The following is a 12,613-nucleotide window of genomic DNA, read 5'->3' as shown; positions in this document are numbered from 1 at the left end:
CATGGAGACGGGATCTTGCTATCTGGCCCAGGCTGGTCTGGAACTCCTGAGCTCAAATGATCCTTCCATCTTGGCCTCCAAAAGTGCTGGGATTACAGGCATTAGTCACTGTGCCTGGCCCTCCCCCACCTTTGAGGTCAGGGATGGTCAGACCACTGCAGACATCCTGCTGCCTGGGGCCCCGACCTTATGTCAGCATTCACCCCCAGGACACACACCCCGGGGATATCTTTCTTGACCTTGGCCTTGGCCAGTCCAAGCTGAGGTGACCCCTCTGCCCCCATTCCTCACCCAGGGCACCAGCACCAAGTACAGTCCGCAGCGGGTGGGCCTGACCCACACCATGGAGCATGAGGACATCATCCAGATCGTGAAGAAGTAATGGCACCTGCCAAGCCTCCCGCCCACCTGCCCCATCTCCCTGGGGGCGTCGGTCCTACTGGGACACACAAACACCCAAACGGAAAAATACAAATACACACACCCCAAGAAGGGGTCCCTCAAGTCTCTGCTATTTCCAGAAGTTTCTTCAGTAGGCAGATGAAGAGTGCGTTGGGACAGAGGGGTTCAGCTGGAGGCATTTCCCACAAGACTGAGGCTTCTCATGGGGGTTTTGAGTTTGGAGTGCTGGGCCTGCGTCTGTGCCCCCAGCCCCTGCGCTGAGGGAACAAGCTGCCCACCTGCCTGCCAGCCGGGGCCTAAAGCAGATGGCATGCTCAGTGCCAGGTGGGAAGCTGGGCCTGCCTGGGTCCCTGGAGGCTGTGGCTGCTGTTACAGCATCTCCCACCCTCAGCTCCTGCTGGCTTCTCTGACACTCGGGGTGGGGGCCCTTTTAGGAAGAAACCCCCTTGGGTCCTCCACTCAGGGCTCTCCAGGATTGGAAGCAGAGGTTAGTGGCTTCAAAGGCCCAGCTGACACCTTCCACAGCCTAAGAGGTCCTAAAGTGCCTCCCCCTCTCTCACCCTCCCAGGGCAGCCCCTGCCCAGCACAAAACCCCCGGACCCTGGCTCTGAACACCTGGGCTGGGGACTTTTGAGTTTAGAATCTGTTTTCTAAGTCCCCAGTTCTCCTGGCTCTCCTTTCTGAAATAAAGGATTGAAAACCGTTCCTGTCCAGACTGAGAACACTTTGTAAACTTGCTGAACAGTAGCCAGTTTGAGTCAGGTGGGCACAGGTCAGGCATTGAGGGTAGCAGTGGGCCTGGGAGTTGGAGAGGGTGGAGCCTGGATTCCCAGGGCAGCCCCAGGCCATGGGTGGCAAGGAGAATGCAGGGTTCCTCACTCAGGCACGGGCAGGCTCTTCCCAGGGCGTTGGTCATGGGTGTCAGGCCCAGACTGGCCCCTCCAGAGGGGCCTGGCTGCCAAGGTGGGCAGCATCCCAGGAGGCCCTTGTGACCATCTGGGTGGCAGGGAGGCTCCCCAGTGAGAACAAGGTGGCTTATCATTTCCTGTTGCCTCAGAAGCCAGGAGCAGAGGGGCTGGCGGGGGCTTGATGAGTGCCTACTGTGTGCCAGGGACAGTGCCAGGCCCCCCACAATATTCTGCTGTCCCTCAGAAGCTGGTGTAGGTTGCACAGTTTGTGAATGCAGAGTCTAGATGTAAGACCTCTGAGCAGCAGGGAAGGCTTCCTGGAGGAGGTGTGCCTTTTTGGAGGGATACAGCAGGTTCTGAGAGGCTGCCAGGAGAGGTAGAGAGCTCCCAGGGGCCTCGGGCCCAGCTGGAATGTGGAGCAGGCCCAGGCTCAGCTTCTGGGCTGTTTGTGGCTCCCCTGTCAGCTGCTCAGTCCTTTCCAGAGACAAAGCAGGAATAATAGACATCATTAAATATACATGGGGCCCCAGGTGGTTAGCCTGGTGGGCTGGGCCTCCCTTCCCCATAACACCAAGCTGCTCTGCTGGACCAATCGTGCTCCTGGGCCAGCCAGAGGACCCCCATGAGGCGGCATGCAGGCTGGGAGCAGGCCACGGGACCCAGGTAAGGGGACCCTAGCCTGGAGTCCTTGGGGTTGGCCACTAGCTACCCTCCCATCCCAGGCTGCAGGGGCAGCAGCAGAGCTGGGGCCTTGCCCCTAACTCACCTGGAGGCCCTTCGCTGCCTCACTTTGTTCATCTGTGAGGGGTGTGATGCCTACACAGCCCCCTCCTGGTGATGGTGGGATACCAAGACGGGCAAGGGCTCCTTGGCTTACCTTGGGCCCTCTCCCAACAGCCCTGATGCCTGGCCATGGCCCTAAGTGAGGGTTTCTACCTGGGTGGTGGCCATTCCCACTTCCACTTTACAGGCAAGGGCTCAGGCCCTAGGTGAGGTGGGGAAGGCCTTGAGTTCACACGGTGTCAGGCTGAGTCTAGGCCTTGGATTAGATCCAGGCCTGTTCTGTCCCCCAGGCTGGCTGACAAAGGGTGGAAAATGAGGCCAGAGGCTGGGGGGTCCTCAGGCAGTGAGGGCTTGGGTGAGAGGCTCCTGCCACTGGGCCACATGTTCCTCACCGTGGGTAGGCTTGTTCCTGGGCTAGGGTGTGTGGGGGTCAGGCAGGCACTGCAGCTCTGTTGTGTCCTGGGCTTTCTGGATCTGTGGGCAGGATGGTTGTACGGTCTACATTTGCATGTGAGAGAGTGAGCGAGAGATCATGCAGCTGTGTATGCCCAGGTCAGTGTGAAGTGGCAGTTCGTGGTGACTTTAGGGTTGGGGGAGCTCCCTAAGACCCCCTCAAAGGTCCCAGACCCCTCCCACCAACCTGGTTGAGCTCCAGGGCCTCACCCTGTCAGCACCTTGTTCTCATCACTCACGCTCCCTGGCAATCACAGGCAGGAGTATGCACCCTCACCCGCCGTGCCCAGGCAGCAGAGCTGCACTCAGCTCCCAGCTGGCATCCCTGCAGCCTCCCGGGGGTCATCTGGCCACAGCTTTAGAAGACTCAGGTACAAAGGAGCCAAAGAAATGAATATTAATCTGTCCCATGCCTGTGCATTCACTCATTCTCCATCTTTCTTCCTCTCCAGCTTAGATTCCACAGTTTCTCGTTTCAGAACCCTCCTTTGGCAAGAAAGCCACGTCGAGAGCCTCTCCTTCCCACTCTGTCCTTCTCGTAGACAGCTCACCCCACCTCCAGCCTCCATCTCGCCAGACCTGGGTCCGAGCAGCCTTTTTGACTCTCCACTGCACTGTCCCATAGCCATCCAAACCCGCCGTGTCCCAGACCAAACATGGCGTTCCCACACCACCCGGCCTCACCTCAGAGACTCCCCACACCCTCCAGCTGTACCAACCCAACCCCAAGTTCACCTGGCTACCCCCTCATCCCAGCCCCATCTAGCCCCTCACCAGGGCCAGCCTGTTTCACCTCATCCTGCATGTGTCCACTGGACTCCATCACAGCATGGTCCCAGCCACGCCACTGTCCCCGCTCCACTCTTTTCACATGGCGGCCTGAGCTGCCTTTTCTCTTACTTCCTAAGAAGCCACGTGAGCCAGTGGTTGAGACTGTGGACACTCTGGAGCCAGACTGCCCAGGCTCAACTCCACCTACAAGCTCTCTGGGCCCATGTCCTCCTCTGCAAAGTGGGAATAATCATCACACCCACTTCAGGAGGTTGTAGTGAGTTGAGTTCTGTGTGGCCTGGCAGTTCTGAACACAGGCCTTGCCGTCACAGGTCCCATTGCTTCCTCACTGTGGGCTCTCGGCTGAGGGATCTAACCTGAGATCAAGCCCTTCATCTATAAAATGTGAAGAACAGTTCCTGTCCTACCTATGTGAGAATCTAGTGTGATACTCCAGAAAAGCATTTAGCACCAAGCCTGGCACACAGTAAACATCTGGAAATGTGGAACAGTGACCAAAGTCCCATCCCTTCCATGGCCGATTGGGCTAGTCCCTGCCTGCCACCCTGGCCACCTCTCATTTCACATGCCCTCAATCACTCTGCTCCAGCCATAGACTGTCCCTGAAGCCCCTCTTACCACCTGGCCTTTGCACATGCTGTTCCACTTGCCGGGAATACTGTTCCCTCTTCCATGTGATCAGCTCCCTCTTATCCTTCAGATCTTGGCTCAGGGTTGCCTTGTGAGGAGAATCTTCCTGGACCTCCAATGCAGTGTTTGCCCATCTGGGGTCATGCCCTGAGCTTCACAGCTCTTCTTATTGGTGTGACTCTTTGCTTAAAGCCTGCATCCAGGATGGGCATGGTGGTTCATACCTGTAATCCCAACACTGGTAGGCTGAGGCAGGAGTAGTTCTTGGGGGCAAGGAGTTCAAGACCAGCCTGGGCAACTTAGTGGGACCCTGTCTCTAAAAAAACTGAAAACAATAGCCAGGGGTGGTGGCACACACCTGCAGTCTCAGCTGCTCGGGCAGGTGGGAGGATTGCTTGAGCCTGAGAGCTCAAGGCTGCAGTGAGCTGTAATTATGTTACTGCACTCCAGCCTAAGCGATGGAATAAGACCCTGTCTCAAAAAAAAAAAAAACAAAGTCTGTGTCCCCTATAATGCAGGGAACTTCATGAGCAGAGATCAGGTTGGGTTCCACTCCACTCTGCCAACCCTGAGTGCCCTGCACAGTGCTTGGCACATAACACATGCACAACTAATGCACAGCTAACATTTAAAGAATGAATGAATGAGAGACTTGGGCCCTGACACCTGCTCTGTGCCTGCACAGAGGATAGGGACCCTGAGAGGGAGGCAGGACCTGGAACCTAGCAGAGAAGGGGCAGCCTCAGGTGACTACTGGCCTGAGGTCGAGCCTGGGCCCCAGAGACCAGGAGGGGTCAGGTGGGCAGGACTTGCTGCCAGCAGTCACCCAGACCACCTCACTCAGAGCAGACAGGCAGCAGCCTGTAGCAACAATGTTGGCAGTCATAACAGCTGCTTACCCAGGCCAGCCACTGTGCCCGGCTCTCCACTATTTCATGTAATGCCCAGGTCAGCCTTGGTAGGGGAGGTATCTACACTCACGGATGAGGAGACTCCAATGCCGAGGCTGCATGACTTGCTATGGGTCAGATCCAGGCGAGAAATGAGACCCGACCCAGAGCTCTGAGCCATGGGCCTCCTCATCCCCTGGGCTAGAGCTGGGCTTGCCTCTCTGAGTGGCAGGTCTTCATCTGGACAATGGGGTTTTGCAGGGGAAAGATGCCTGCCTGCGGGTTTGAGGCGTGACTTGGGCAAGCCCCTAGACAATGGTGGCCTCTCGGCCTTTCTTCTGGACAGACAGACAAGGCTCCCTACTTGGGGCAGACAGAAAGTATGGCTCTGGGAGGTGCTCCTGGTTCTGAAGGGCCAGCCCTGCCCCACTTTTCTCCAGCAAGTCTCTGACCTCTCTCTGCCTCACTTTCAACAAATGTTACTGGGCGTGGGGGTGGGGTTGGAACTGTGACATCTCGGGCCCTGACATTCCTCCTGAGAGCCTGTCTAAAGTGGTGTTTCCACTCACTGTCTCCAATTCCTTTTCTTTCCATTTTCACATTTACAGTTTTTTGGGGGTGGCGGCAGGGTCTCGCTCTGTCTCTCAGGCTAGAGTACAGTGGTGCAATCTCGGCTCCCTGAAACCTCCACCTCCCGGGTTCAAGTGATTCTCCTGCCTCAGCCACCACACTGTGCACTCCTGTAGCTGGGATTACAGGTGTGCACCACCACACCCAGCTGATTTTTGTATTTTTTAGTAGAGATGGGGTTTCGCCATGTTGGCCAGGCTGGTCTTGAGCTCCTAGCTTCAAGTGATCCACCTGCCTCGGCCTCCCAAAGTGCTTGGACTACAGGTGAGAGCCTCCACGCCCAGCCCACATTTATACTTTTAAATGTTACATTTTTGTTTGGTTTTTGACTCAGAAATGCACTCATATGGATCAAAAATCAAATTAATATAGAAAGATTTACAGGGAGATAACCATTCTCATTAATTTCCTGTATAGCTTTTGCTGTATTTTTTTTTTTTTTTTTTTAGATGGAGTCTCACGCTGTCACCTGGGCTGGAGTGCAGTGGCACAACCTCAGCTCACTACAACCTCCGCCTCCTGGGTTCAAGCAATTCTTCTGGCTCAGCCTCCTGAGTAGCTGGAACTACAGACACACGCCACCATGCCTGGCTAATTTTTTGTATTTTAGTAGAGAGGGGGTTTCACCGTGTTGCCCAGGCTGGTCTGAAACTCCTGAGCTCTGGCAATTTGCCCACCTCAGCCTCCCAAAGTGCTAGGATTACAGGCTTGAGCCTCTGCACCCGGTGCTATATGTCTTTTATTTGTTTGTTTTTGACACAGGGTTTTGCTCTGTCAGAGGCTGGAGTGCAGTGGCGTGATCACAGCTCACTGAAGCCTCAAATCCTGGCTCAAGTGATTCTCCCACTTCAGCCTCTTGAGTATCTGGGCCTACAGGCGCTTGCCAACACTCCCTGCTAATTTTTTAGTTTGTTTGTTTTTTAGGGACACGGTCTCGTTATATTGCCTAAGCTGGTTTCAAACTACTGGGCTCCTCCCACCTCAGCCTCTCAAAGTGCTAGAATTACAGCATGAGCCACTGCTCCCGGCTGCAGTATTTCTAATATGGAAATAAAAAGAAATACAAGCTGAGCATGGTGGTACACACCTGTAATCCCAGCACTTTGGGAGGATGAGGTAGGCGCATCACCTGAGGCCAGGAGTTCAAGACCAGCCTGGCCAACATGGCAAAACCCCATCTCTACTAAAAATACAAAAATTAGCCAGGCCTGGTGGTGCATGCCTGTAATTCCAGCTACTCGGGAAGCTGAGCCAGGAGAACTGCTTGAACCCAGGAGGTGGATGTTGCAGTGAGCTGAGATTGTACCACTGCTCTCTAGCCTGGTTGGCAGAGTGAGACTGTCTTAAAAAAAAAAAAAAAAAAGCAAATACAAGAACACAAACTTATATTCTTACCACACACACACACACACACACACACACACACACACACACTTCCTACAGAAAGGCCTCAGGAAACACTGTAGACAGCAGCCTGCTTCCTGCACTAGCAGGTCCTGGAGATCGCTCCCTACCAGGACACAGAGATCGTCCACATTCCTTGTTCCATGCTCCATCCCGGAACGCACCATGGTGTACTGTGGCAACAAGCAGCTCCTTTTGTGTCATTCCCCATAAGGACATGTAGGAGAGATTCCCAGGGGTGGATTACTTGCTTCCTTCCTTCCCTCCCTTCTTTCCTTTAAAAAAAAAAAATCAGCATTTAATCTGTACTCTATACAATTAACCCACCAAAGTGTACAATGCTGTGGTTTTAGTATGCTCACAAGTGGGCCTGCCTTGTGACCAACATAGTCCTGTCTTTCTTTTTTTCTTCGTGACAGTTTTTTTGCTCTGTCGCCCAGGCTGGAGTACAATGGCTCCATCTTGGCTCACTGCAACCTCTGCCTCCCGAGTTCAAGCAATTCTCCTGCCTGAGCCTCCTGAGTAGCTAGGACTATAGGCATGCACCACCATGCTCAGCTAATTTTTGACCTCGTGATCCACCTGCCTCGGCCTCCCAAAGTGCTGGGATTACAGGTGTGAGCCACCGCACCTGGCCCTCTTAGCATTATTTCTAACTATGGCAAAATAATCCTCACTTGTGTCCCTTCCTGACCTGGGCATAAACTTCCTGATGACAGGAAGAAAGTCTACGTAAAATCCACTTAAAAACTACATCCAAGAGAGAGATCCAAGATGGCTGATCACTAGCAGCTGGGGCTCGTAGCTCCCAGTGAAAGCGCAGAGAACGAGAGGACGCCACACTTTCAGATGAATATTTGTTGCTCACGGACCAAAAGATTCCCAGCGGAGGAGCCCCACGGGTCGCCAGGATGACTCTTGTGGCTGGCGCGGTGGTTTTGCTGGCGCCTCAGCGCGGCAGTTCTTGGTGCAGAGTCCGGAGATTCCCAGGCAGAAAAGTACCATCAATCTTAACACTGCTGTTTTGGCCGGCGCAGTGGATTGCTCAGATTTCAGCGCTGGGAATCAACAAGTTGGACGTCCTCTCAGAGACCTAGTTATAAAGTCGGCAATTACAAAGACGACAGAGGGATAAATATATAATGAAGGGAAGAAACCAGCCTCAAAAGGCAGAGAATACTCAAAATCAGAACGACTCTCCCTCTACAGGGGATCTCAATTCCTCATCAGTAACGGAACAAGGCTTAATGGAGAACGAGCGTGTTCCAATAACAGAAGCAGGTTTCAAAAGGTGGGTGATGAGAAACTTCTGTGAATTAAAAGAACTTGTTCTAATTCAATGCAAAGAAACTAAGAACCTTGAAAAAAGGTTTGATGAAATGTTAACGAGAATGGACAATTTAGAAGGGAATATAAGTGAATTGATGGAGCTGAAAAACACAACACGAGAACTTCACGAAGTATGCACAAGTTTAAACAGTCGAATTGATCAAGCAGAAGAAAGGATACAGATGTCGAGGACCAGCTTAGTGAAATGAAATGAGAAGACAAGATTGGAGAAAAAAGGATAAAAAGGAATGAGCAAAGTCTCCAGGAAATATGGGACTATGTGAAAAGACCTAATTTATGTTTGATAGGTGTACCTGAATGTGACAAAGAGAATGAATCTAAGTTGGAAAATACTCTTCAGGATATCATTCAGGAAAACTCTCCCAACCTGGGAAGGCAGGGTAATATTCAACTCCAGGTAATACAGAGAACACCACAAAGATATTCTTCAAGAAGACCAACCCCAAGGCACATAATCACCAGATTTATTAGGGTTGAAATGAAGGAGAAAATACTAAGGGCAGCCAGAGAGAAAGATCAGGTTACCCATAAAGGGAAACCTATCAGACTTACAGCAGATCTCTCAGCAGAAACCCTACAAGCCAGAAAAGAGTGGGGACCAATATTTAACATCCTTAAAGAAAAGAACTTTCAACCCAGAATTTCATATCCAGCCAAACTAAGCTTTACAAGCGAAGGAAAAATTAAATCTTTTGCGAACAAACAAGTACTTAGAGAGTTCACCACCACCAGGCCTGCTTTACAAGAGCTTCTGAAAGAAGCACTATACATATAAAGGAACAACCAATATCAGCTTTTCCAAAAATATATCAAAAAGCAAAGAGCATTAACACAATGAAAAATTTACACCAACTAATGGGCAAAACAGCCAGCTAGCATCAAATGGCAGTATTAAACTCATATATATTCTAATTGGATAAAAAGCCAAAACCCATCGGTATGCTGCATCCAGACCCATCTCACATGCAATGATACACAAAGACTCAAAACAAAGAGAAGGAGGAAGATTTACCAACCAAACAGAGAGTAAAAATAAACAAATAAATAAAACGCAGGAGATGCAATTCTCACCTCTGATAAAGTAGACTTTAAAGCAACAAAGATCAAAAGAGGCAAAGAAGGACATTACATAATGGCAAAAGGATCAATGTAACAAGAAGAGCTAACGATTCTATAGATCAACGAGACAGAAAATTAACAAGGACATCCAGGACTTGAACTCAGATCTGGAACAAGTAAACTTAATAAACATTTATAGAACTCTCCACTTCAAATACACAAAACATACATTACCACCTCACACCTATTCCAAAAGAGACTACATAATTGGAAGTAAATCAGTCCTCAGTAATCGCATAGCATTTCATAGGTTTAAGTGAAATATTGGTTGGCTGCTTGTTTGTTATTTTCTTTCCTTATTCTTTCTTGTCTACATCATTAAGTATAATTATTGGTATAAAAGAGGTTTTCAATACCCATTACTAAATTGCATTCTAGCCTGGGCAAGAAAGCAATACTCCCATTCTCTCTCTTTCTCTTCCTTTTTCTTCCTCTTCTTCATTCTTTTTTTTTCTTCCAAAAAATAAAAATAAAAATAAAATAAAATAAAAAACATACATGACTCCGCCCTGAAAAAAAAAAAAAAAAAAAAAACTACATCCAAAACTCCAGCCCTTAAAAAATGTTCAAAAACTGTATTGATGACAAGATGGTGATGGTGGCAACTGATTTTCAAGGGTGGTTATGCATGTCAACTCAATAGCCTTTCATCCCTCCCCGACCTCCCACCCAAAGAAAAGCTTAGTACCCTTAGGCAGCCAGCTATGCCCACATCTCATAATGTCCCTTGCAACGGTTAACTTCCAAGAGTCCCTGTGACCCCTCCCAGAGAGCTGTTACCTAAGCAATGGCCTTCCAGAAGCCAATATCCACTGGTGCAGGAGCAGGTATACCTGTCTTCAGTGTTGATGCAGAGCTGGGTAGGGTTGCACTGGTGGGAATCCACTGCATACTCGTCCACATCGGTAACACAGACATATTCCAAAGAATGTCACCCACATCAATCTAGAGTCCTGGAGTCACCAGGGGTGCAAGTGGCTTGCTTACCTTGGCTGGGAGGCAGTTGATAATGTCGATAGGTCACACCCAAGGATATGGCAGTGCCTCCCTGATGGCCACCTCTAGGAGACACTGACCTCTAATGTGGGGAGTGCTAAGCTAGTCTGCTGGCCAGAAATCCACAAAGGGAAATTGCCAAGAAGGGAACATATATGCTCAGGCACCCTTCTGCCATCCTATGCCATTGTTCTCTGAAAGTACGTCACCTGGACAATAACCATTACTAAATTTAGAAAGGCATTTCACATTAGGCTTATTTATTCATATGTTAAGCAGGGGTGTGCTGGATACCTACTGTGTGCATAGGACTATGATAAATACCACTGATTGAGAACAAAATCAAGTAAAGACATGTCCCCAGACAGGCGTAGTGGCTCATGCCTGTAATCCCAGCATCCGGAAGGGTGAGATGGGTAGATCACCTGAGCTCAGGAGTTCGAGACCAGCCTGGGTGAAATCTCATCTCTACAAAAAATTAGCCAGGCCCATTGGTGGCATTTGCCTGTGGTTCCAGCTACTCGCAAGACTAAACTGGGAGGATCACTTGAGCCCAGGAGGTGGAGGTTGCAGTGAGCCGAGGTCACATCACTGCATTCCAATCTGGGTGACAGAGTGAAACCCAGTCTAAGAAAAGAAGAAAGAAAGAAAGAAAATTAAAAAAAAAAAAAAAGAAAGAAAGAAATGTGCTCTGCCACTAGAAGCTGGCAGTCTAGTTGCTTACCTGTATTCACGCATGAAAATCTTTCAGTCTGGAGCTCTCCAGTCCTCCCTTGACTCCAGAGTTCCCGGGGCTAATCTCTCTCAGTCCTTGGCTCACAGTAAGTCTCTCTATGCTGCTCTGGAGCCTACTACCATCTGTCTGGTAGTGTGAAGACACCTGTATCCAAGTCTGTCCCTTCTCCTTAAGAGTTTCAGGGCCGGGCGCAGTGGCTCACGCCTATAATCCCAGCACTTTGGGAGGCCGAGGCGGGTGGATCACGAGGTCAAGAGATCGAGACCATCCTGGTCAATAAGGTGAAACCCCGTCTCTATTAAAAATACAAAAATTAGCTGGGCGTGGTGGCGCATACCTGTAGTCCCAGCTACTCGGGAGGCTGAGGCAGGAGAATTGCTTGAACCCAGGAGACGGAGGTTGCGGTGAGCCGAAATCACGACATTGCACTCCAGCCTGGGTAAAAAGAGCGAAACTCCGTCTCAAAAAAAAAAAAAAAAAAAGAGTTTCAGAGCACAAATATCAAGATGTATTCATGGTCATTTCCCAAAGCATCTGACACAGGCACTGTACACAGTCAGTACTCAAAACTGTTTGCTGAAACTGAAACATCCTTCTCCCCTTTCTCCCCTGTACTGCACATTAGGAAAGAGCACTCAAGATTCTGTAGTGGACCTCCTGATGCCACACTCTCACTCTGACTCAAAGGAGAAAACTTTCCACTAAACATTCACGCATTAATTCACTCCACAAGGATCCACTGTGCATCCTGGATCTGCCCGGTCCAGAGGACCCCAGCGTTTTTCCTCCTTGTATCTCCTGCTCTTGCCTGCACTTTGGTGGAGCACCTTCCCTTCCCACTTCATTCCTACATCAGGGTTTGCTCATCTACACCTTTTCTACACTTCTACCAAATGCCCCATCGTGCAGTCAGAAATAATTTTTTTATTTATTTAATAAAATTTAGAGAAAATTTCAGAAGAAAACAAAGTTCATGATGGGTAGAAACTTTCAGTGGATCCCCGCCTCAAGCTATACACAAATGTAAATACTGAAAGAATTATAAGCTTTAATGTAAAAATAAAACTTCAAAAACATGTTTAAAACTTAGAAAATATGGTGAAACAACTTTGTGATACTGGGCAGGGAAGAAGATTCAATAATCAAGACCCCAAAGTTCTGACCAGAACAAACAATATTATTAGATTTGACTACAGTGGAATTCCAGCTCCATGCTCAGGCAAAGATGTGATAGACAAACTAGAAAGAAAGAGGTTAGAGTCAGAGAACTCGCACAACTGCAAGCAGTAAGCAATCAATACAAAGACTACCTACAAATCAGACAGGAAATACAACAGGAAAATTAGCAAACAAAATGAACAGGCACTTTATAGACAGGGAAAGAGGCAAATAAGCATCAGAAAAAGGTTCTAACTCACAAATAATCATTCCATCCTATAAATAAAATGTATTCCTGTTAGGAAATGAAGTATAACATCAACGTCAAATGCTAGTGAGAATGTGGGCAATAGAACTTTCAC

At 49.5% G+C, this 12,613-nt stretch overlaps 1 protein-coding gene and 1 long non-coding RNA gene across 17 annotated transcripts in view; one reads left to right on the top strand and one right to left on the bottom strand.

The window, feature by feature from the left end:
• LOC135275735 (developmentally-regulated GTP-binding protein 2-like) overlaps positions 1-1,106 on the top strand; it is a 46,342-nt gene extending 45,236 nt beyond the window's left edge. For all 4 annotated transcript variants that reach the window (XR_010343293.1, XR_010343291.1, XR_010343292.1 and 1 more), the window contains one exon: positions 296-1,106. Coding sequence is in view for 1 of the 4 variants with exons in the window: in XM_064378233.1 (XP_064234303.1) it covers positions 296-382 (87 nt within the window). In the remaining 3 variants the exon portion in view is untranslated. The remainder of the gene's footprint in view (positions 1-295) is intronic.
• The window catches only part of LOC105714590 (uncharacterized), a 50,465-nt gene that overhangs the window by 14,215 nt on the left and 23,637 nt on the right, over positions 1-12,613 (bottom strand). For 2 of the 13 annotated variants that reach the window (XR_010343299.1, XR_010343304.1), the window contains exons 2-4: positions 11,082-11,528; positions 7,765-7,985; positions 7,057-7,167 (exon numbers count right to left, since the gene is read on the bottom strand). The exons of 6 other annotated variants lie outside the window; for them this stretch is intronic. This is a non-coding gene — a long non-coding RNA (uncharacterized LOC105714590). Of the gene's footprint in view, positions 1-7,002; positions 7,168-7,764; positions 7,986-11,081; positions 11,529-12,613 lie in introns of all 13 variants that reach the window. 5 more of the 13 variants (XR_010343300.1, XR_010343305.1, XR_010343298.1 and 2 more) reach the window with 4 other exon arrangements.

The sequence above is a fragment of the Aotus nancymaae genome, unplaced genomic scaffold (genome assembly GCF_030222135.1).
Source record: "Aotus nancymaae isolate 86718 unplaced genomic scaffold, 86718_ANA_hifiasm-v0.15.2.pri h1tg000018l, whole genome shotgun sequence".
Classification (NCBI taxonomy): Eukaryota; Metazoa; Chordata; class Mammalia; order Primates; family Aotidae; genus Aotus; species Aotus nancymaae.
Note: the sequence above shows the minus strand (reverse complement) of the source record. Positions and strands in the feature narration are given on the sequence as shown.